The 25,622-nt window shown below is 44.1% G+C and overlaps 1 protein-coding gene across 6 annotated transcripts; it reads right to left on the bottom strand.

Moving 5' to 3' along the window:
• Positions 1–2,106: 2,106 nt before the first annotated feature.
• On the bottom strand, positions 2,107–25,305 carry LOC120902697. 6 transcript variants are annotated; one of them, XM_040311670.1, is made up of 17 exons: positions 24,231–24,630; positions 18,796–18,819; positions 17,775–18,422; positions 13,220–13,349; positions 10,567–10,681; positions 10,325–10,418; positions 10,024–10,137; positions 8,027–8,230; positions 7,147–7,437; positions 6,924–7,054; positions 5,812–5,974; positions 5,387–5,486; positions 5,052–5,245; positions 4,527–4,665; positions 4,058–4,445; positions 3,870–3,980; positions 2,107–3,608 (listed from the first exon to the last, which is right to left on the bottom strand). In XM_040311670.1, exons 3-17 carry the CDS (start codon positions 18,031–18,033, stop codon positions 3,306–3,308), a joined length of 2,736 nt encoding a protein of 911 aa, XP_040167604.1. In that variant the 5' UTR covers positions 18,034–18,422; positions 18,796–18,819; positions 24,231–24,630; the 3' UTR covers positions 2,107–3,305. The 6 variants fall into 6 exon arrangements, with proteins under 6 accessions (XP_040167604.1, XP_040167601.1, XP_040167602.1 ...); XM_040311667.1 differs by lacking the exons at positions 18,796–18,819; positions 24,231–24,630 and adding an exon at positions 25,242–25,305; XM_040311668.1 differs by lacking the exons at positions 18,796–18,819; positions 24,231–24,630 and adding an exon at positions 25,091–25,298.
• Positions 25,306–25,622: the final 317 nt, after the last annotated feature.

The following is a 25,622-nucleotide window of genomic DNA, read 5'->3' as shown; positions in this document are numbered from 1 at the left end:
TGTGTTTCTTGGATGACTTTCTACGCCATATCGTTTCCTTTCTTACCAAGTAAATGATCTTGATTTTGAAATCTTGCACATTTCCTGGAAGGTCATCGCTTCGCAATCATCTCGGGTGCTGTTTCATCTTACCGCCCTTTGCTGCGTTGCGTTCGTTATCCTGCTTCGCCAAACATTTGCCTTACTTTATTCCTGTTTATTTGACGAATACTAAAGAACGAGAACGACATCCGGACATCCCACACAACATAACGGGCTGCCCACAGCATCAACCAGAACACACCACAGCCAGGCTTGTTCTCAATCAACAACTTTCGGTGTGAAGGTGAAAGGAATCAACACGTCGCCCACAGCGCCCCGAAGCGGTAGGATCGATATCCCCATCTGGTGCTTTAGCCGATCCCTAAATGTTAGCCTAAAAGCTTGTTGAATTAAAATCCCGAAGCAGCAGCAGCAGCAGCATCAGCCCGGTGACAGTGTTTGCCCGCAGGACACCCAAATCGTTTGCCCGCAGGACACGCTCTGGTGGGCAGGATGTGCATATGACTGGGTCGCTTCCGGATCGTGTTGATTCGGAGTGGGTAGATGAGGATAGTGCAGGGGGACGGGGGAGGAGGGGGGAGATAGAATATTGCAAAGTGACTTCCCGTTTACGTGGGTGCTATCGCACCATTCACAGTCAGTCGGCAATCGTTTGCTAGCAATGGGGGGAAAAAGCACGATGATATCGATATTGTAATGAAGGTGTGATGGGGATGGCCTGAAGGTACCATTTTTTTGTGTCACTGTCTTCTCTCTCAGGCCGTTTCCTTTTTCCTGTTGTTTTCTTATTCAAGCATTCTATGCCCAAGGGTTAGATAAGAAGAGGGCTTTGCATGGGGTGGATGAAAATAATCGTATTAATAAATAAAAGATGCAATGGCGCTTGGAAGGCAGAACAGCATAATCGATAAAGCGACACAATTTGAAGCAGCGTAATGTGAGAACTTTTCACACGATTGAAAAAGAAGGAAACACCTTTTTGGAATTCAATTTGTAGACATTTTTTGTGACACTTACAATTGGTACTGTTGGGGGGGAAGTTGTTCAACACTCTTGTCGATATCAACGAGTTTCGTCACGTTGGGAGATATTTACACGTCTTACATGATCTAACGATATTTTAGAATGATGAAGGTATAGTTAACCTATTGTTGCTAAAAAAATACTGGCCGTTTCAGATGAACTGTTTGAAAAACCTTCAAAAATTAGCTCTGTCTAAAGAGATAGCGCTCGAATATGATTGGCTTATTTTCAATCGCTTTAGTAATCCTACTTCCGATAGAAAGTACGGGTCTACGGCATTATCTTCCTATCCTTAAGATTTATGTAATTGAGGTATGCGCTGAGGCCCAAACCAACCTTAAACCCATCTCCACCTTTTTACAATAAACGTAAGCCAACAGAATTGTTTGCCGATTGAATGAGGGTATGTAAAACAAAATAAGCAAATAACCCATAACGTGATCGAGAGTATCCCCCCCCCTCGGTCCCTTGCTTATCCTTTCCCACAATCAACAGGTTCCGGGGGACCTCTTGCTGAGCAGGGTGTGTTTATGTCTCAAATATCTCCGCTCGCTTTAAGGTAATGGAAGGTAAAGTAATGGGACGGACTGCAAACACTTTGCAGGAACAAAAACAAAAGGAATAAAAGGTTAGAAATTGGAAAACGATGAAAGTCCGAATCAAAAGAAAGCGTTCTTGGGAGCTCGAATGAACTGAGTGTGTGGAGAGAGGAGAAAGGGTTCACGTTTAAAAAGTTTCCGGGCTTTTGAACTTCTGCGCAAAAGGATACGCAAAGGGTTGCCGTAGGGAATGTCACCTTTTTTGCTCAAGTGCCGTCACTTGCGCTCCAGTCGATCGATAATTTATGGGTTGCGTTTTACGCATGAATTGCAAAGAGGTCGTATGGTTTGGTTGTTTTCCATTAGAGCGCTGTGTTTGGTGCTTAACAAACTGTGCAACGCTGCGTTAAAATTCTCCAATGTTTATGAACCAATAGAAGTTTAATTAATCGTTGAAGAAATGTGATATGATCGTAAATTTTCATTATTTAAGAAAGTTGACTCCATGTACCAGTTTTTTTTTATTGAAAAATTCTTTATTATACAAACAATGTCACGATACCGTCGTTTTCCTCTTCATTACAATAATACAATATTTAGAATATGACCAATAAAAGTAAACATAATGAGTCAATAATGAGTTCCTCCACCGCATCCACCCAGCGCTCATTTGTCGCTCCGTAACGAAACTTAACGTTTCAAGCCTAGTTAGGTACACGTCCATATTGTGTTAGAGCTTGTATTAGTTATGGGGTGAAAATTATTCTTTCCTCCACATCTATTCCTTACGCTAAACACATTTTTAGTTGGCGCATTATGCTCCATTTCACTCCCCCCCCCCTCAAAACGATCGTTTTCGTTGTGTCGAGTCAAACATTGAGTTCAGTTTGCAAAACACGTTGCTTTCGGTTTGCAGCTTAAAGATGCGCTTATTATTTTTTAGCTACACAGTTTTTGCGTTGGTTTTCTTTTATACATTGAAGGGTTCCAAGATTATTAATATTATGTATCCAGCTACTCGAAGCTTCGAACACTCCGAGCTCCTACTTAATAAGGGGGGTTTTGTTGTAAGTTGTAAGCTTGAACATGAATAGTCAGCGAGCGAGCGCTCACACTATTCCTATTCCCCGCTGCTTACGAATCCGATTTGTACAGCTTTAAAAACGGAGAAAGCAATAACGTTGATTTTTGTTGCAAATTTGTATTTCTTTTTCTGCCCTTGTCTCACACTTCTCAATCTCCCCAACTGTAATACTCAAATCATAGGGAAGTGCTTTTACTTTTAGCTACACTCCACTCAGCAACAATCCACAGTGGAGAAAATGAAGAGGAGTTTTGCAAATAACTTTTTGATTTAATGCACTGCCAGTTTGTCCGAAGTTGGCTCGAAACTTTCCCCACTACGGTGGGGGGAAAAAGAGCGATACAACTGCGTACGAAATGAACTGAACTCCCCACCCGGACAACACACATACAAAACTGACACACACAAAAAAAAAAAAGCAGGAATGATAGACAGCACAAATTGAATCAATCCGAAAACGTACAAAGACGACACTAACTCAGCACCGATTGTGGGAGTGGGTTTTTTTTTGTTGCAGAGACGTCTTTTCTAACTGACCAACACGAGTAGGGAAGGAAATGCCCCTTGCCGTTTCATACAGCAGCTCCCCACCGAACCCTAGCGAACGTCGATCGATATCACACACAGCTTTCCGGAACTCGGTTTGTCATTAGGAAGTCTTCAATTCCTTTCAGGTTGATTTCCGCCTCGGAGATCTCCTCGTCCCGGTACGTCCCGGCGCCCGTCCTGGTGGACTGGTGCCCGTGCGGATGGTGGTTGGCCTGATGGTAGAACCGATCCGGACCCTTCTCCCGGCCCGCCTTATCCAGCTCCAGCTCCTGGGGCGAATGGGCGAGCTGCTGGTGCTTGATGGCAAATGCCGAGCTGGTGGAGTTAATCGGAATCAGCTCTTCCTGGTGGATGTCCGTCAGCCGAGGATACTGATTGGTTGGGTGGGGAGAGAAGATAGAGGAAGAAAACGCAAAGCATACATGTTTTGGGTTGGAAAAGTTTTTCACCAATAGCGAGCAGAATAGGAGCAGGAATAAGGAAATACGGTTTGATAAAAAGCATCGCTCCTGTCAAACAGATATCGGTACCAGCGGGCATGACAGTTTTGGGGAGAAGTCAGCACCAGCCGGCTCCTAACCTAACCTCAACGGAAAACTTTGTGCCGTTTGTGCCGGTAGCCCTCTACTTACCGGTATCAGATCGGGATCCTGCTCGTCGTCGATAGTTTCTACCTTGGTTTTCGTCTTGATGCTGCTGCCGACGTTGTTCATCCATTTGGTGGTTTTCGTGGGTTTGTCCTTCTGCAGACAAAACTTCTCATTAGCACACAAACAATCGGTTTTGCCGTAAGCGGAAGCGCTCCGGGCGCTTACCTTACCTTCGCTATGTCAACCAGCAGAAGCGTATTCTTTGACTCCTCCGTGTATCGCTTTTCTTTATTAATATTTTGTTTAAGTCTTTTCGATTTCAGATAAATTCTAACGATGATGATGACGATGATCAGCAGGATGGTTAGGAACAGACCGATCAGGATGGGCGTCAGCAGGTTGGACTTGGGATCGGGCGACGGTGCCGCCTCCTCCGGTGCAGCCGGTATGAGCAGATCGGCGATGAAGATACGTGGACTGTGGCCCTTCTGGTTGACCGAGTAGACGTACAGCTTGAGCGAGTCCGGTTTGTGGTGACCGGCCGGGGGGAGCTGCTGCCGGAGCTGGTCGAACGATGTGATGCTGAAGATGGGCTCCTCCGCGTTGGTAAGGTTGATGCTGCGGTGTGTGAGTGGGAATTGTGTGCACAGTTCAGTGGAAATTTTCTTGAAGAATAGGAACGCGCCTTTTTTCCCTTACCTGTGCCCTGGGTAACGGCTGGAAAGCATCTCCAGCACGAACGATTGCTTCAGTCCCCCATCGTAGCCCTGGTGGCAGTTGACCTCGAACGAGTTGGTAAAGTTGCGCCACGCGCAATTGATGACCGAGGTGGGCAAACCTGGCGGCAGAAAACGGAAACAAAAACCCCCCCAAACACATCACAATCGAACGGATGGAAATTATCATGAAATTTGCATGATGCAAACAACGCGTAATTTATCGTAACTCTTCCTTCCCCACTATTATCCCACTTTCTTCTCGCGCAAATGAGGCCAATCAAGCGGGCGGACCCTTATTCTACAAATAAAAACGAAGGGAAAATGTACGCAAAAAAGCAGATCCCATCCAGCACGAGCTGCAGTGTTCCTTTCATTATTCATGAGATGCAAACTTGGTGCTGGTATGGAGCGAGTACAGCCAAATAACGGGGCAAGGGGGAAGTCGGAAGAGCCACACATAACAAAAACAAAACAGTCAAACCGAATTAAGTGGTTGCATCCGTACCGGCAGCAATCAGGTGGAAAATGCACGGTTCCGCCATTGTTCCGATCTCGTTGGTGCCCCAGCAGGACAGGGTGCCGTAGTCCTGTTCGCTCGCGGGCGTGTAGTGCAGCTGGCTCGATGAACCGTTGCTGGAAAATCGATGCTGCTCGATTTCCAGCACCTCTTCCGAGTTTTCAAAGCGCCAGTAGAACTTGCTGCAGGAGAGCGAGAAATCGATGGACAGTGGTGTAGTGGTTGCATCAGTTCCGGGGAGATTGCGTGGAATTGTATCGATGGGAATGTAGTGTGTGTGTGGTATGTGGTCTGTAAGAGTAAGCACAACACTTCTTACTTACCTCGCTAGTGGGTGCGTGATGATATCACAACTTACGGTAATCGTTTCGTCCAGCGAGACACCGATGCTGACAATCTTATCCGTTGCACAGAGAGGAACATCTGAAAGTGATAGAACAGATACATACAACAATTTAAAATTTATGTTAAAGTTCATATTACGAGTACGGAACATAAATAAATATGAATAACGTTTAATAACAGCGCCCTCTAGTTGCAATCTTGAAGAAGCTTTTGACAGCTGTCAGTGACATTTGAAGTAACATTTTTTGCAATGAACACTCATTTAACACTAGAAAGCTCTGTAGAGCATTCAAACTTGAGTTCAGGGTTCTTATCATTAAATACATGTAATTGCAAACGAACAGTAAACAGCAAAACCAATAAAAAACACATACCACCGTCGCAACAAAACAAATCAACTTACACTTGATGTTGAGCACAATCTCGTTGCTAAGCGTTTCACCCTCCGAGTTGAGTGCTCCACACTGGTACGAACCGCTCGAGTATCGCGTCACCTTCTGTATGACCAGACTCTGGTTCGATCGAACGATTTTGGTCGACGACGAGTTCTGAGGTAGTTGCACTCCCTGGTGATTAAATTGATTAAACAGAAAACGGTTGGCTCATGATGATGATGAGCTGGTGTTGCTGCTGCTGATGGTTTGTAAAATTGATTGGGTGTGTGTGTGTGCGTTGTGTCACCCTATCGGCCCCCGACCGATCGATCGATACGCACGCAAAGGGACGGATCGTACCCAGTATCATGGGGAGACCCAATACTATTCGGAGATAAAACTGTATCCGGAGCAAATTAGTAACTGCACCGCAAAACCCCGGTCGTACATATCGGTACGTAATTGAGACCGGCGGCCAGCCACCGCCTCAAAACCGCTCTAAGCATGACGGGGGTAGGTGAAGCCACATTCCGGCACAAATCATCACTGTCGATGTTAAGGGCCAGCGGCGAGCTTTGGTCGGCAAAAGCGATAGCGATCGTTTAGTGTACCAGACCGAACCGGTTCGCCAATAAATTTATGCAAATTTGAGCTGTAATTGAGGTTGTTGCGCGATGGGACGGACCTTGGCACGGGTATCGTTATGTTTGCTCTTCGGCAAAAAGGGTTTTGCCAGTTCGGGCAACGCTCGATGATAGAGGGCGAAAGGATAGGTGATGGATTGGGACATGTGCTGGAATTCATCGGAAATTTGTTCGGAAGGAATGTCCAACAGCCAAAGGCAATGGCTTGGGATGGGTATTAGTTGGGCAGAATGATGCGACGAACGTGAGCGAACACAATAATGACCCGTAATTCCCGTAACGACAAGGAGCAAGCACGGCCTCTTAAAAAGAGCTCCGAGAGCCTCGCTGCTCAATGTACGCAGAGCGATTGCAAAGGAATTCAACATCATTGTCATCAAATTGAATGGAACCGATGGTGTTGGGGGATGGGGGGTAGGGCAAACATGGACAATATTTGCGGAAACATTGGAATGCGTCCAATGTGCGGCATCGCCAACCGGAACCGGTGTACTTACATTGTGTAACCAGGTTAACCTTCTCCATGACGGGTTGGATTGTATCTTGCACTCGAAGTAGATGTCGTCACCCTCCTTGATATCGTCCATCGCGAGCGTAGAGCCGAGCTGCAGCACCACCACCGGCGGATCTGTTACGGGAATTCATCAAAGAAATAGAAATCATCGTCCGGAGGTAGAGAAGAAGTCAGCAGCACCCGTCCCGCAGAACTCGCAAACCTACAGTGTACGCTGATGTTTTGGAAGTGTTCCAGGAACAGGCCCGCCACCTTCGGGTTCTGGGCCCGGCAACCGAGCAGCCGGCCGTCGTCCTCGACCGTCGGCACGAACGTCAGCACCGAGTAGGTGGTGTTGCGGACTGCGTGCTCCTTGACGCGCTTCAGCGTCTTCTTGCCCTTGGTCCACTGGATGACCGCGTTCGGGCGCGCCCCAGTAGACTGACAGACGATCTGGTACTCCTTGTGGGCGGAAAGCGATTCCGTTGCGTTGAGAATGTTCACCGCCAACGGTTTTACTGGGGTATTTGTGTGTGTGTTTTTGTTGCGTTCAAAGAGAGAGAGAGATGGAAATGCATTTGCGGTTACAGAACTGGAGAAGAGTTATGGCCGGAGCCGTTTTATTCGTTCGTTTGGGTCGTTGGGTTGTGGTTTGCGCTGATGATAAGACAGTTGAAGGGTTGCGTGTTTTGAGAAATTTTGATTTGAAATGGAGGGACCTGGTACCATTCTCGGTGGATTGGACGGGTATTTCATCATTCTGACAGTAGAAAGAGCCTAATATGTGGTTCGAGACACGAGCTGTTGTCAGAAGAAAGCGTATTAATTTTAAAGAGAATCTGAACGAGTCTTTAACCTCTGTACCAGTCACTTCGTCGAGAACAGAGAAGAATGATGAAGATATTCTATTCCTTGTTGCAAATTGCAAACACACATTTTCCGACCCATTCAATCATGCGAAAATGAGGCGAACGAAATGTGATCAGTTTCCTGTATCCGATCAGAGGACTCATTCCTAGCGCTGGGTGCGTTTACGCTTCCTAGCAAACCCTAGACGGTGCTGCGGTGAAATTGTCGACCGTCGGCTCGCTTTTCACTAACACTTACGGTACATATCGAGCACAAACTTGCTCGTACGGGGCTGCATCAGCTTCGTGTTGGACGCCTGGCAGGTGAAGACCGAGTGCAGATGGTGCCGCTGGACGGATGTCCACAGCAGACGATTCTCGATAATGTTTCCGGTGTTCTGCTCGATCTGATTATCCACCAGATTATCGTTGATGAACCAGAGCACATCGGGCTGCGGTCTGCCTGGGAACGGGCGATAACGTTGTAGCGTGATAATGGGCGTTGTTTGAAGAAAGCGGGAGTACGTGAGTAGAAGAGAAAGAGTGTTTGAGAGAACGATAAGGATGGAGTAATACCAGTTCTGACACAGACATTGCACACAAAAAGAAAAAAAGAATGATAGGAAAAATTCCATTGCTGGGCAATGTTTTGTGTGAAGCGTGTGCGAAATGGATTGGGAAATGAAATGTCTTTCTTTGCCTTGCCTAGTATGTTGCTTTTGCTTATTTTTTGTCAACCAGTACCACGCTTTTTTTAAGTAATCAAATTTGAAATCTATATATTTTTAAATGAAATAAATTCCATCTCTCTTTTTCCACAAATACTGCGAAAAGCATAGAAGCACAAGGAAGCACTTTGAACCGTTGCTTCCGTTTCCACTTTCCAGTGATTCACTTTATTCGCCGCTGTGTTTTTATCACCGTGTCACTCTTCGTTCACAACACACTCGTTTTGCTACATTCAATCAATGCTGAATTTGTATGCAAATCCATTGCAGCGTTTAAATTCACATTTCCTGCTTCCGGGAACGTGGGCGAGCGGTTTTCTCCGTACGAAAGATGCATCTTCAATAGAATTATAAAATCGTTAGCATGGTGGTATGTGAGCAGAATTTTACCAACCATGCATACCTTTCGCATCGTTTGCCATCGCTTGCCATTGAACTAGTTCAATAAAGTTTTCCCCTATTGCAGGTGCAAGGAAAGGATGGGTTGTAATAGTTTTAAAGTCACTGCGAGCTTTGCCATTTCTTTCGGTGCCAGTTCAAGCACGAATAGCTATCCACAATTTGTCCTGCAGTTTGACGGTAGTTTTTCCACGTAAAAACTCACCAAAAATCCGTACTCAGTGCTGGAATTGAGCACGAGTACAGCTTGCATGCTCACGTGCAACCTAGCGGACTTTTCCACTGCCGCGCTGATATGCAGCGTTGGCGCTTGGCAACGCGCAAAGCTCAGCTTCGTCCCGTTGGCGTTCGGTGAGAAATATTTCCTGGAACGCACCCTGCTCTCCCCCCCCCACTCAATCTCACTTGCTGGCCTGAAATAATAGTCAAACAAATATCAGCGAAAGCTTGCCAGACCGTGAAACATCTGCAGTCGACTTTAAACTTTTAAGTACGCTCCAATGAGTACGGGAAAAAGCTCCCCTCCGGGGGACCAGCTTCAGCTGGTGCCAGATCAACTTTTCGTTTTACTTTTTTTCTGTGAGTGTGTGTGTGTGCGCACTTTGGGTTTTTTGATGTATACTCTATGTGCACTCTTACTCAATTTTTATGTTTGTGTTTGAAATGAACGGGGTGTAGGAAGATGAGAAGCTCAAAAAGAAAAAGAAACCTAAAGCAGCTTTGCTTTGCTCTATGGGAAGCTTTTCTTCCGTTCCTCTTTGCGCGCATTTGACGTCTCGCGGCACTTTTGTGCTCAATTTAAGTTAATCATTTGCTTCACTTTCGTCCGAGATCGGATCTGGAGGGCTTTGTGTAAAAGCTGGTTTTTAAGTGATATGTTGACAAAGCCAATTTTATAGTTTAGTTTGCAGGGATTGTTTAATTGTTTGCTGGACACTTGAGCTGGTTGTGTTGGTTTTAATAAGTGAAAAGTTAAATTAACTTCGCTTTAGCATGACGCCAGTCACTGTATTAACAGTAAGCAATGAAAGAAATTAAGTCAAAAAGGTCAAAAGACTATGGCAGAAAGGCATTTATTATTAAAACATAATTGAAGCTAGAGAAGAGTGTGCAAATTAACATAAATTACCTCCAACTACACGGCAGGTCAGCAGTATATCATCTCCTTCCTCCTTTGGTCCTATTATTGTACTATTTATGACACGTCCCCAGCGATCTAGAACTACGGGTTGCGATGGCGGTACTGCAAAAGTTTGTGTGAGACAGCAAAGAGAAAGGTAATGAAGTATATGGCAATGTGACAGAGACATGTTTAAAGTAGCGCAGCAGTTAGATGTAGCAGAAGCTGGAACGTTTTTTTTTTACAAAAAAAAAATTAACATATAGCTCCACTTCAGCTAGCTGATTGTTTTATTATTTTTAATACTTACTAATCACGGTGAGATTGAAGCGGAAGCTTTGCGTTTGGCTGTTCTGGAAGTCAACTCGACAGCGATAAATTCCCTGATCGTGACGTTTAATTTCCTGTGCAAATACATACAATGTCATCGTCACGTTAAGGCCCACATCGATGGCACAATCGAGATTCCAGTTATGGGGTTACATTTACGCAATAACAGTGTGGGGAGTGGTGACAAACCCCTCCCCCCGAAATAACGGCAAACCTACTTACGTTCAATTCCAAATACGCTGGATCACTTTCGATCACGTAACGGGCACGTGGACCAAACACCTGCGGCGCGGACCAATGTTGAGCATCGTTGAGCGATTTTCCACGTACATCGAGGCTGTTACGTTTGGCAAAGGGGAAGGGGAAACATAGCGAGTGAGATGATAACCAAAAGCTATTACTGGAGGAAAATCGAACCCTTAATGGTGCAGGTAGTACGTAACGCTTAACGGACATTTTAAACCCTTTGCAGTTAATTCTTACGAGCTGGCCGCTTTTTTAAACGCTTCAAATCACATTTGCACCATCTTTAACTATAAATACACCTACCCTGTTGACATTAGTTTATCTCGGTAGGGCTTTATCACTCTCAGATGATAATTACTTTCAAAAGGATGGTTCCTCAGTGTTCAGCACATGATCCGTTTTTTTGTGTCTATTTTTAATGTCCTCAATATCGTCTGTTTTGATACGGTGAGCCAATAGAATACGTCCAGAGCTTAGCGCTTGATGCGCACATTCACACCGACGATCGTTTTGAAGTTCGACCACAAAAAGCCACCAACATCTAGATAGCTCAGCTCATGCCCGGATACAACTGCAGGCATCCATATCCGCTTCACTGTCGTATGTGCGACCATGGGGCGAAAAAGATTTACCCCAAACAATGGAGAAGCTGGGAAAGCAAATGGACGAAAAAAATCTCATTTCTGACTGTCTCATCCACCGGTATACGGTCGGTCAGGATATCCCGCCGATAAACTCGGGGTGATGGCTTCTGAACAATGAAATAATCCCAGTACCAGTTGATAGAGGAGAAAAATATTCTCTGCTGCCTTCAATTGGAATGGGGTGGGCGACACTTTATTCGTATCAGCTTGCCCGGCTCCAAATCAAGCAGAATTCGTTTCAGCAAATGCTATTGTCACAGTAATCTCCGCTCGGTAAGTGACCCAGAACCGTACTACAGTGCTGGCGGAGTGTCAGTAATGGGTTGCTGACCAAACCCCATTACAGAACCCTTCATATTCTTCTTTTTGCTGCAACCAAACACACACAGACAAAAAAAACCCAGCTCTTTCTTTCAAGCAATCTGCAGATTGCTCAACCAAACACACGCCCTGTAAGTATCATCCTGGGCAATATTTCCCTCCACATGGCCATTCAACCAATCGAGATGCTTACGGGATGGTTATTTCTACACTGCTCTCTGTACCAACCGGAAACGGAGCCCGGATGTAAGAGATGTGGATACACTGGGAGAATCATTTCTATGCTGCTGGACGGGTTCTAGTGGCCGGACACAGTGCCCGATCCCCCTCCCCCTGTTCGAGCGGTTCTATAACTTCTTTCAAGGTTGGTTCGCTTTCGGAATCGTTTCAGAGGGTTCGTTGCAGGAAATCCGAGTGGGAAATTGCGTCCAAGTGATTTTATATAAATTGTTATCTTTTTTATTGTCTCTTCCGCTTACGGTTTCTGCACGTTGTCGTTGGTCTACTATCAGATATCGAAATTGGCCAGCAGTGTAAGAGTAAAAGCGTTAATCGTTCACCCTTGATATGAGCATTTTTTCTGCAATTGCTATAAACTGATAAGGATAACTTGAGATATAGTTTTAAATATGAAAGTATTTTTTTTTAATTATATAAAACGGTTAATTCTTTAAACAAATTGTCAAAAGGACACTAGTGAAAACATTTACCCAATCGAACGACTTATACACACATGCTATCTTGAGGTTTGTGTAACGATTTGTCGTCAATTTGTTAGCTGGAAGCATTACAAATTGCACACTCAACTATTGCCTGTCCGGGCTATCAATTTTCCATCTTACAGCCGCTGCAGTGCTGATGCACGGATGCAAAACGTACCCAGCGGAAGTCACAAAAAGCTTCCCGGGGCCTGCTCTGGGTGGTGCTGGAAAATCTTCCCAAGCTCAACCGTACCGAGCCCTTTGCTTGGTGCACAAGGATGCATTGCACAACTGCATTGCTGAACCGTTCATCCAGGAAAAGAGGCAAAATGAAACTCGAGCTCTAGTGGGAATATTTATGTTCCATGTATCCCTATCCTCAAACTCACACACATGCATACAGACACTCCAACACTCAACCCATCTCCCATCGGCTGAAAGACATCGGCTAGGGGGTTTTGAAGAGGATTTGGTCCGCCGGGCGTCCCAGTTTTCTTTTGCAGTGCAGTCTCCGCTTTATATTTCATGAAGTGTAAAATGAGGTTCGTTCGCCGCATAATAAAAGAGCAGCGCCGTAAACCCCGTTGCAGGCTGAAGGATTAGTGCAGCGGGCGTTGCATTGAACGGGCAGCTTTTTCGATTGATTTTCACCCCCCAACGGGAGTTGTATTTCAAGGGATAAGAGAGCAGATGGAGCGTTGCACAACAAAGTCAACAAACCGAGGCTGCCATTCGGCCATCAGCGAATCAGCCACTTGCAGGTGATGGGAAAATATTTTGCCACTCACACCGTGCAACAGAATGCACAGCGACTTCACATTGGACGACTTTGATCGATGCAGTGCCTCCCTACTGGATGAAGGTGGGAGCGAGCGTTATATTGCAGGGATATTGCATTCTTGAACACAAATAGCTGGATTAGAAAATGGAGCAACTCCAGATGGGCAGAAGGATATCACTTACCTGTACAAAGGAATTCCAGCGTTGTCACGAAACCAAAGCACCATATTGATTTTGTCGCGGTTGGACGCTAGAAGCGGACAGTACAGTACAGCTTGCTGGTCCTCGATTGCTTCCACGTCGGTGGTTTTAACTGTGAAGTGGAGGGGCGTTTACACATTTAAGGTGAGCAGAATACACAAAAGATGTTGAGGTGTCGTTTATCGTTACAATTCGCTTAGCAAAAGATCGCTTTTGTTCGAGCTGTAGGGGTGTAGGTGAGCATTTCGATGCTCATTCTAACAGTAAGCAGTAAGTCAATACAGGGGGGAAAAAGCAGTAATTAAAATTCCAATCCGCCCGCAGCACCTTTGCCATTGTGCTAGCGTTTGCAGATGTAAATTTTCATCACCATATAAGTCTTACTTTATAAGCATTAAAGTTTATACGGCACAATAAAACATTTTAGGTTGCCTGTGAAGCGACCGTAACTGATGCTGGCGCTGCTTCGCAAGGTAAATAAGGGCAAGCCGGTGTACGTTCTTTGGGGGCAAATGGTTCTTCTTCCTCTTAAACACGTTTCAAAACAACTCCAATGCTTGAGAAACGCAAACGCCCACACCGCTTCCATTCCGTTTTGCCGGATGGTTAGCGATCTAAATGGGCCGCCGGTCGTGTTTCCGTGACGCCCCCTGTTTCTCGTTGGTCTCGTGTTATTGCTACCCCGCTTTTTTTAAGACGTTTACGCCTGGTTTCCCAATTTCTGCAGAACGAAATACGCCGTTTCAGATTGACTTTTAGCGGTAGTAATCTGATGGCCCGACACTGGTCGTCAAGTATTTCTGTCCAGGGGCGACTCGGGACGCAGTGCGTTTGGCTGTGCACGGGGTTGACGATGCAAAGAAGTCAAAATATAGAAATATCACAGTTTTATGGCAGCCCGGTTTTATTGGTGTTTTGCTGTTGTCCCGGGGTTTGGACTGGAAAGCCCGGCGGCTTACGCTTTTATTTGTATGTAGACTTGAGCGTGGGAAAGCTTTGCGTTTTGCTCCGTATTTTGAGAGTACAAGCAAATTTGATGTTAAAATTTAAAGGGACATATCGTGTTTAGTACCCAACTAAAGGCAATTTTGAGGCAGAAATAGTGATGTTATCGTACTAAGTATTATCAGCATTATCCTCGGAGTGATTGGACATAGTATAAATTCGATTTATTTACTGCTAAAATCCATTTCATTTGTTTCAATGCTGTGATGCCTTTTGCTACGGTTGAATTCACTCCATCCGGTACGCCACCAGCAGCGTACAACTGTCACGAGCAAACGCCGCTTTTCCGCTGGTGAAATGCAATTTAATTTGCTTCCATTATTATTATCCACCGCTCCCACAAAGCAGGGAGCTGCTACCCAAATTGTTGCAATTGTTCGTTTAATTTGTAGACCGTTCTGAAAATCCTGGCGAGAAAGTCCCACATTCCCACACCCCAGCGCTGGGGCCGGTTCGAGCCTTCGAGCGGTTTGTTGAAGCAGAAGCGACTTGGTGAAACATATTTTAGGCCCAGGACACGGCGTACCACGCCAAGCGCAGAAGATAGTGGGGAATGGAGTAGGAGCGGGGGAGGGTTTGGGTTGGTTTTAATTTAATTTTTTCCACAAATTCTTCTACGGCCACATCCTTGCGGCTATCCGGCAAAGGAGCAAGGATAGCCAAGAAGCTTCACAGCCTGTCTAAAGTTCGGGGTTTTTCCAGCGAGCCAGCGAAACTTTTGTGGACACGATGTGGCACGCGGTCGCGGTGGATTATGCCTGCAGGGGCTCCGGTGTCTATTCAGCTCACCAGAACGAGGCTTAAAAGTTGCACCCGAAACCGTCCGTGGCACGGGGTTCGATTCCGTTAGATGTGGCGTGTTGCGCGAAGACGAAGCTTTTTTTTTTTTGGTGCTAGCTTAAGATTGGGTGGCGGAACTTTAAATAAATCGTGATTGCGTAACTTTGGGGGATAATTGAAACCGCGAAAACCATCATCGCGATAAGCGTGGAATGGTTATTTGATCGGGAGGGTTTTTGTTTTCGTTTTCGTTGTTTTTGCTGCACCGAGTCGTCTTTATTGATTAAACTGGGTACGGTTAAAGCAATAGTATTTAATTAAATACTTTTCCATCAACTACAATGAGGTAGGGATTAAAAGAAAGCGCAACATTCCACCGTAAGCATTTGCTCGCTTTGGGATGCTTTTGATTAAACGCACCGGCGTGAATGCTGTTGATAGTAATAAAACCGTGTAAAGAACGTGATGAAAAACTTTCCCTCAAGTACATGTGCACCTTTCTTGCGAATGATGGATGAACCGTTCTTTCCCGGTGCACAGTTCACAGTGGTTCTTACTTTGTGCTGTTGCTATTGCTGTTGTGATAAAATGTATGGGTTTCTTGCTTTGCACATGCTCGGGTGGATTGTGCAATCGACAATTAGACTGAAAGCCTGCGCCTAAACGTATGGTCCAAAACAGCCGAAGTCATACAAAATCATGAAAATGTCTGCGCCCTTGTGTTCCGGCGTCCTCGTGAAGTTTACCGAGCCGTACCGAACAGTTGTGTTCGATAAATATGTGTGCGTATCAGGTAGCAGCATTTGTACTGCTTACCTGCCGTATGCCGCTGTGATACCGAGCGAGACGCAGAGACAACGCATCAAAAGGACATGTGTAGCCGTGAGGAAATTTTTCTGTGTCTCTTTTGCCTTGTCCTTGCCTTTAGATCCTGATGAGTGAACCATGCATACCTTTCGGGTACGTTCGGGGTATTAGCTCTGTCCCTCTCATGTTAATGGGTAAGATAGAATCGTATGCCATCGGCTCTGCATTCGGGCGTGGGCAGGCCCGTGGACGCTGTCTGTTCGCACACAAACGGTTTAATTAAACCTGATCATACTGGTAGCGGGGAGGTTTTGATGTTTACAAATTAAACTTCATCAAAGGAACGAGTATGGAAGAAGCGAAAGCAACAAATTCTAAGCACATGAAGGATAACAAGATTAAAAGTTCTGTGTGGAAGAATTGAAAAAGTTGATTATGGAGTAATATATTAAGTTTTATCCACAACTTCAAAACTTCTTTAAATTATACCGTTTTCCTAAGTAAAAAATGAAGTTAATCTAACTCCACTCTGAAAAATAACTAAACTCATATCACACTGTGCAACCACTTGAACGAAACAATTAAAACTCGTTTACCAAGAAACTAAAACTTCAGCAAGAATCAGCCCTCGAATTTCATCACGCCCGCCCAGAAGAGAGCAAGACATCCACACCGCCAAGTGGCAATAATGTACAGGCGAAGCGAAGCCGACATGGAGTAGATGAGTGTTCGGTGTGCAAAAAAACGCGCACATAAAAACACACTTTATCATGAGAATCCTTTGAAGTATGGCAACATAAAACACTGCCAGCATCGTACTCGTATGTGGGCAATGAGGGGAATCCCGTTGCCCACGTTTGGCTCACGCGTCGAAGCGCCATTTTGCCAGCGCTTCGCTTCGCTCCATCATGACACAGCTCTCTGCTCATGTAGCGTCAGAAGACGTAGTAGCAAAAATGTTGTTCGGTTGTAATTACAGTGCTCATGACTGTTTTTTTTTATTCTGCTTTTTCTTCTTTTTTGTTCAGTATGAAGTCAAAAAAGCGAAGCATTTCTTCGGTTGGAAAAAACGGGGTTGGAAACACCGTACGACAGTGCAAGCAGCACTTGGAAGCAGCCGGGAAACCTTATCCGGTGTCGTCCGGGAGAGTTTATTAGATTGAAGTTCATTACCATGGTTGCTAATTCTTATTAAATCATTTTTCTCGTTCACAACTCATTTCCAGCTTTGGTGCTTTGGTGCTGGTGGTGGTGGTGATGGTGGTGATGCAACTTAATGCTAGCGTGAAATTGCTTCCTCTTTAACGGTCGGTGCTCTCGGGAGCGAGTTGAGATCAAGCGCAAATGAGTGAAAGGACTAATGCTTTAGGAATACTTCTGTGCTTATTATTGGAAATACCAATGTTTGTTCGTTTTAAATGAGGATTATTTAATATAAAGCTTCGTTTTGGTAGAGAAAAACTTTGAAAGGCGAATAATAGTTTTTAATACTCTTTATTATTATGACCTTTTCTCGTGGAAAATGGTTGCTGGAAGAATGCCATGTCTTGTTGAGGTATTTTAAGCAACTTTACCATAAATTACCATTTTTTTTATCGCATGGCGTTATGAAGAACCTGAAACTATAATAATGATATCTGATGAAAGAAAGTAAGGTAAAAAATTATAACTAAAAATATGAGACAAACAAACTAATGAACGGAACATAAAGAAGGTCACCCAGGACACGGGCACTTTGTGCATATTTTTTCCATAAAACCTCTTAGTGAGGCGGAAGAAAAGCGAAAAGCAAAACATAATATCCCAAGCACTAACAACCACTCGAAGACACTTTCTAAGTCATTATCATTATCTTGCATCACAACACAATTGCGCTGCCCGCTATCTACCCATGCGCATCGTCCCACCCATCTGTAATAACCGTTATGAAATCTCAATTACTTACCAAAGTTTTCCTTCTCATTGCGTGGATGCGACCGGACAGGGCCGGCAAGCGAACAGAGATGCAGCAGAAAAAGCACAAAAGCAAACGACAACCGGTATTGGTACCGGAGGGAGTGCAGCCCACCCTGCTGCTGCTGCAGCCGGAACAGACGGTTTCCGGTGCGGGTCGTGTCGTCGTCCTCGTCGTCGCAGACGCTGGCTAGTGCCGGTACCGTTGCAGGATGTTGCTGAACATCGCACGCCGGTCGATTAATGGTCATTGTTGGCGCGCTCGGTCATGTTTGCCTTTGTCCTGCAGTCGGTTCAGCATACATTTCGTTGGCTTGGTGAACGGTTCCGGCACTGATTCGAGTGCGTTTCGACGCTGCCGTCCGCTTGGATGGAAGGACATTGATTCGGGTGCATTGTACTAGGCTGCTTTTGATTTAACCTAACTGGGGCGTCGGTGTGGGGTACGGGGAGGGGATTGCGTTGCTTTTCGTGAGCAAATTGAACACTATCTACGTGTAGTCAAACTTTAGCTAAACACTGTCACTGCACTGGATTGAATGCACGGGATGTTTTATCGTCGTTTCATTCCCACTATACTTAGGTAACTGTTTCACTGCACAAACACACATTAGGATGTTTCATAGTTGGACGCTAAGCACTGCAAAAAACAACATACACAAGATTTTATAAATATGGCACTATACACAGGGAATCACTTTGAAACACTTCAAAAAAATCTATTTTTTGCACAACTTCTATTTTTTACGACTTTTTTAACATTGCATTTTGTTTCACATGTGGAAAAACATTTTCTTCATTTTTTTGTTTTCTATTGAGTTGACGGCACTGTTGACGTAAACGGTGAGTTTGTTTTGGTTTGCGAGCTTTCGTCCTGATCTTCGTTCCCACTCCTAGTTATGGCGTTGTTTTGGTAACATTCTGAGAATGCACAAACAGAAATGTCGTCGACTACACACTACCACACTGGCCTTTTTCTTCGAACATTATGAATATTTTATTTCACTTCCTACGGGCGGGATGTTCTGTTTCATGGACTGCAAAAGGGAAATAAAAAACATCATGTCACAAACTTCAATTATATTACGTAGTACAGTGAAGAAGATTGAAAATAAGTAGTAAATATTTTTCAGTATTAATGTACGCTAAACGTTCTGCAAATAAAGTTAAGGTACCTTAGAATTTCAAGGAACGAAAGGTCCAGGGTGATTCATTTCATAGAATCAAGACCGTTTCGTGCTGGAGTTCTCTAAACAGCACAGCCGCATTCGCCGGTAACAACACCGACAAGGTTAAGGACAGAGCAGAACTTTCAGTAGAGAGAAGCATCATGCTTCATGAAGGAAAGGTTCTTATTTCCTGCAGCTATTATGTTGAGTTATTCTCTTCCGTTCGGAAGGAGCTGTTAGCGTAGTGCAAGTGAATAAAAAAGCCTGACAGAATTGTAAGGAAATGGGAACATGGAACGGAGTTGTTTTTGCTCCGCTTTCACCGCAGGATGTTATTCTTTCGGTGTTTGAAAGTTCGTTCGGTTCTGCTGCTGCTCCGTTCTGGGGGTCCAATAAAAAAAAGGCAAGTAAGCAGGGAAATCACATTGGGATATATTTATGTACGATGAAGTACTCAAGCACTTGTCGATTGAGGTAGGACTCCTTCACAAACGAGTAACCACAACGGAGATACATCAAGTGAAAAGGAATGATACATAGTTGAGAGATTGTATAGTATTGGGAGAGTCTATTATTTTAGATTTCAACATAATTAGTAAGCATAAAACTTTGTATAAAGTTTATCCAAAATCTTAACAACATAAGAACTGTGTTTCAAAACTCTGTTTCTGCTTTCCTGTTTTGTAATTTCTAGTTATAGACAACTCTTAATACGCACACCTGGGCTATTGTGGACTTTTCTGCCTCGAGGGTCTTTTCATTATGACACCAACTGAATGATTGAATGCACTGATGCCATCTGCAATATGTAGCTCTACTCTTATCCCAGCTAACCATTCCCTTCCATCGTGCGAAAGTCTCATTGCACATTCTATTTTTAATAGCCATCTGTGCATATAAGACATCCCCTGGCACCATGCATTCAGGCTCATTCATGCGAGATTTTACGCAAATAACCACCTTCACCACCAACCAGGGAAGCGCAGGGATGGCTAGACTGACGTTGGTGACAAATTGAAACCACCTACCTGACGTTGCAGCGTCAATGGAACGTCCTGAAAGGCGGGGAGTATCATTCAGTGTATGCATTTTATCGCTCCTCTGTCTTGTGGTTGACGTTATTCTTTCTAAAGGGCTCTTCTTGTTTTTTCTCCATCCGCTGCATTGCTACGAGACAGCTCTTGCCGGTATTCATATCGTGAGGATGTATTCATTCGATCAACATCTTTGTAAACACGTTCGTTAACAACCGGCGAGTGGGTGTCCGTGGGCGATTGGTCTATGCACTTCGACGGAGAAAGGATGGCAGTAACATTGAACATTGAAGAATGACAGTGACAAGGAACATGGTAGGAGCTCGAGAGCAGAAAGCAAGCTTAAGCTTAACGTTCGATAGTGCCTCAAGAAAACTGAACCCCATGTGCACAGTTTGTTGGAAAAAGCCATTACATTGAGGCCTCAGTTTGCATGGCCAAGAAGTAGTGGCATTCACGTAGAGATAGGACACGCTCTATCTCTATGGAAAGTTTGTGTAAAAAGTGAAATATGAACAGTTCCTTTAGAGATCGGCTGCGTTCGATATCTCCCGTAGGCTCTTTGCTTCGTGTACGTGAGCTCAATACAAGAGAAGCGCCTCAGACAGCCAGGACACAGATTTCCTTGCTGTGTGACAAATGAAGAAGAAGGTCGTTATTATTGATGTTGTTGTGTGACGAACTGGTAGAAGTAAAGTCTGAACCAGACTACACCAGATGACATTGTTTGCGTAGATGTCATGACGAGTACTTGCATGGCGTGACAGAGAGATGAATTGCACTCTATTTATGTTTGCCTCTTGGTATGCATATACAGGTGCTGTAAATTTGCAAAACAAATTTTCTTGAGATAGTACCTGTATCGTCCATATTAAAGCCTTAACACAGACATTATAACGAATCATATCGAATCCCGGCACCCAGGGCTCGAAATTCTAGAAGCATAATTATACTTCCAGCGAAACATCCAGCTGTAACAGCTCGGAGTATTGTACGCTTGCAGGAATAATCATTTCCTTTTTCTCGGAAAACCTTCCACTGACCTTGCTCCGTATGCTTGGAATCAAACAACAAGCCGCAACAATCACCAATGATAAGTCATTAGCATAAAAATGTATCATAAAGACATAATGGGAATGTAATCTTGCTTTACGATTATCTAATGACTTTCCATGTTACCAGGACCTTGGGCAACCCGCCGAATCATACCGAAGAATGATATGCCATCGAATGGAATGAGTCGGCACGTCTGGATATTGATTGTGTTTCATGTTTGTTCTATGCTCGTCCGTGCTCCTATGGCACGGTTTGATGTTGGGATTTCTCTTCTAGCTTCGCTTGTGTGTGAAAAGAAATGTTTCATTTGATGGACCATCGTGCACAGCCTTTACCTGTTTAGATCCACACTTTGATGATGATGATGATGATGATGATGGTCATTTGCCTGCCCAGAAGTGTCTTTAAAGGACAGAAAAAAGGAATCCCCATCATCAGCGCTATTCCAATGACTTGTCGATGATTGGCGAGAAAAACTGCTACAAATCCCCAGACAAACAAACCGGCGACAACACCTGGCGTCCAGCATTGTATGGGGTAGAGGGTCAGGAGGACGAAGGAAGGTTTTGTCACCGCAGTTACCACCGTGCCGCCAGTTCCCTGTGGACGCAATTCGGTGGGACCGAAAATAAATCACAAACACGCAACCTGAATTATTAGCGTGCTGCGTTTTTCGATCATTCCTTTGCAGCAGTTGTGTTGTGCCGTTTCACTCACTCGTTCGCTAAGAGTAGAATGAGAGTAATGTGTTTACCTTCTTACGAAAGAAAAATGATTTGTAAGACTCAGTTTTTCACGTACTGCATTACTCACCACCAGGAGGTTCGCTTTTCGGAGGTAGGGAGCGAAACTTTTCATCGCAAACTAATGGAACATAACAACTCATGTAATTTGCATAACTGCTGATCGTTACACTTGCCTTGCCACAGTTGATTACGTACGTGAGGAATTTGAAATTGAAATGGGAGTATGGTGACCTATGCCCTGGTTTAGGTCATGAGGAATGTATTTGTGTGAGCAAAACTGCACGATCGATACAGCTTTAAGAAGCTTGGAATTGTAGCATTGCATGATGTTTGTATGAAGTGTCGCAAAGTTTGTTGAAAGTGATTTATTAGAAATACTATTTGCAATCATGAAACTAGTATATTTTATCACACTAGTTGCATTTTTAAACACCTAAAGGAATGGAAATTCACCATCAAACTAACAATAAATAATCCTCAATCATACTAGTTGATGGCAGAGAAATTTAAATTTGAGTGAGATTCATTTGCATTGTAAAATACACGCTTGAAATACTAAGTACATGTTACAGCAAGCGGAACTAGCTCCCACAGGAAGGATGATATTTTGAAAGTTTCACCCCACTGTAAGCTACCAAAGCAAACGCAAAGAGCAAAAACCATACGCCAGCGAAACGGTGTAACCCATGCAGGTGTTTATCTAGGTGCATCAGGATTTATTGTCCTAATGTAAAATTACTTCCTGCAGGGAAGCTCAAACTGTACTTGGTACCGGAGCTAACGAAAATTGAGTAGTTGGTGCAGCGCAAGGTAGGAAGGTGTTCCGTATTTGCAGCTAGTAAAGTGTGCTTCACGAAGAAAGTTCATTGTGGGAATGAAATGCACATACACACCCACTAGCCAAAAGCCAGCGGGCCGTAAATCAAATGGCTTGTGCGGGTGGTTTGCTTTAAGTATGGCTTAGCAGCTTATTTTAAAGCACATTCACAGCGGTAAGTGCATGATGGGCCCTTTTTGAAAGGTTGACATGTTTGGCAAAGGTATGCAAAAACGTGGCGCAGACCACAACAACTCTGAATAAAACACAAAAAATAGACAGCGTATACATCATTAACAAAGCATGGACCGCTATTATTTTTGAATCCCTGCCCAACATGTCAACCACCCTCGAGGCCGGTACTCTAACAAGCCCATTGTTCAAGCGCTTTCCACGAGGAAAAGGAACGTGAACGCCACTAGCTTAAACAACAGCAACGTAAACTTCCTTCCCAGAAGCTCTCGCCCATACCCTTGCTAACCAAATCAAGACAACATAATTCCCCGAACTCGACTTCCCCACATGCTCAATCGCTCGTAAAAGGTTTACATGACCCTGTTGTTATCAACATCAACAAGAGGCATGCATGTACCATCGAGTGCCGGTGATCGAATGTTTTTGTTCTTGGGGTTTGTGTAACCGCCAGTTTTTTTCCTTTTTTTTGGTTGATGTTTTGTAAAATCTTGACGCAGCATCACGAACGTAACCCTTTCGGCGTGTTTTTTCCGACCGTTTTGCTCGTTGATGATGTCCATAAATTTGACGTCAACGTGTACGGCGTTTGGTAAATATTGTTGTCATGCCAAACGGTGGGGGAAACAAAACGTGCACAAACATACACACTGGAGAGGGGGTTTTTTTTAACGACGTATGGGATGCATGCAAGTTTGTGTGAGAAGATACAAAAAAATGCCCATAGAAGAAGGAGGAATTAACTTCATGTAAAACTCAATCAACTTCAATGTCACACTGGCTTCCGTGATATGACGTGGTTGTGTGAGGTTGTTTTTTGTTAAATTTTTTGAATGAACTTTTACTGATTTACATCGTGAAAAAACCGAAAATGTCCTTTTGTAGTCATATACAATTAACAAAAAGTTATACTTTAACTAGCTTTAAGTGATTAATCAACTACATCTGACAGCCCGAACAGAACGTATGCTCTAGTTCTATCTTACATCAATCCTTCATTTTAACAGACTCTGTGCAACTCAATCACTTCACATTGTTTGTGTAGGATGAATTGTTTCTACCTCTGCTAAGCATCACCGTAAGGCTCCAGACAAGTTGAGCATCAGCTAGGTCTAGGTCAAGCAGCTATACATCATGCGTACCAATGGAGAAAGATAAGGCCTGTAGGCTGTATAGAAGGTCATCGCGATCTATCACGAAGTTTATTTAAGAGAAAACTATGGTAACAACCGTAAACGACTCCTACGCCATCTAGGCAGTCCTTCACTTTGACTTCTGCAGCGAAGGCGTTACATCTTAAAGGGCACTCACAAGCTTATGTTATATCTTTTTCTTTAATCATGAGCTTTTGAATGACTTAATTTCTAATTTGGGACAATTTACGAAAACAAATTAGAACACGAAACTAGATAAAGTAACCTACAGTAAACTTACATCATAACTTTCTTCCACTCCACGTATTTTATCCTTCTAGTCTATGAAACCATTCAGCAATTGTGTATCGCTCACACTCATATACACTTTCACACACAGCGCATAAACTTGATATCATTCTCCAGTGGAAGGCTCCACTTACACCTGTGTATAGCGAAACACTTTCGATGATGAATGAGCCGCCATGTCATCGAATCACCTTTCTGGCTGATGATTTATTGTGATTACTGATAATCTTTTGCGAGAAGCCTATCGCCTTCTCATCTTGAATTTTACGCTTTCATCAAATGGTTTCACAATTTTCGTTCACATCTTTTTATGTTTTTCTTCATTTTGTGCCATTGGAAAACACATTGGCGCTCGCCGGTTTAATTATTTTCAACATTTCCAGGAATTGTGATTATTTACAACTTTTTTACGATTTTTGAACATACTTTTTTTCTTCTTTTTATGATATCAACCGAAAATTACAGCACATAAATACACTCACAAGCACACGCAACCAAACCACCGCGGCGATACTAAACGTGGGCAGCGAACCGTGTGAAAAGAAATTTCCATTTCCAGTGGATTATACTACGCTTTCTTTCGCTTTTCACCACTTCTTGAAGGAGAGCGGAAGCAAACGGGTCGCACAGACGATGTTATGCGGGTTGAATAATTTCACACCATTCTCCTCTTTCTTCGATCATGCTTCAGCCGGTCCTCTCCACTATAATACCGCATTGACGAAACCATGCAACCGTATGATTCGCGTAATCCTTTGGAATATCGAGCTCGACGTGGTGAAGGAAAAATCCCAACCCGTGCGAACAATTTGCTTCACCTGTCAAAGGGCTCGCTTCAACCGCACTACTCACTAACTGGTCGTCGCTGCCATTGACGGTTAATGACGGGTTCGACGGGGAATGAAAGTGTCGCACTGTGTTATTTTGCTCTATTTCTTCTACCTCTTCCTCAGCAAACAAGCGAATCCCTTGGAAGAACCCTCCGAGCAACTAAATCAATCACCAATCTGGGAAGATTCAACGTTGTCTCCGTGCACCGACCACAACCAACCACGCGGGCGTATTCCATCGGACTGATTCGAAAGGTTGCCACGGAGCGCAAGGAAACGTTTTGAGAAGGAACCGGCCACTCGGAATGTGCTGTGTTTTGCTCTCAGTTTCATTGATTTCCTAGCGAAGGGACGAAAGGATGAATACCTTCGTGTTGGAGATGCTCTCAGCTGTTCCACTGCTCGGAATGAACCGAATTGGTTCGTCGATTTGAAAGGTTCATCGTTGGGTTGTAGTGACAGTTGAGTAGTGAATGAGCATGGGATGAACGTGTAGTGCAACGATGAATTTCAAAATGAACACACAAACAGAGCAAATCTAAGCCATACACAGG

This window comes from Anopheles arabiensis, chromosome 3 (genome assembly GCF_016920715.1).
Source record: "Anopheles arabiensis isolate DONGOLA chromosome 3, AaraD3, whole genome shotgun sequence".
NCBI classification, from domain to species: Eukaryota; Metazoa; Arthropoda; class Insecta; order Diptera; family Culicidae; genus Anopheles; species Anopheles arabiensis.
Note: the sequence above shows the minus strand (reverse complement) of the source record. Positions and strands in the feature narration are given on the sequence as shown.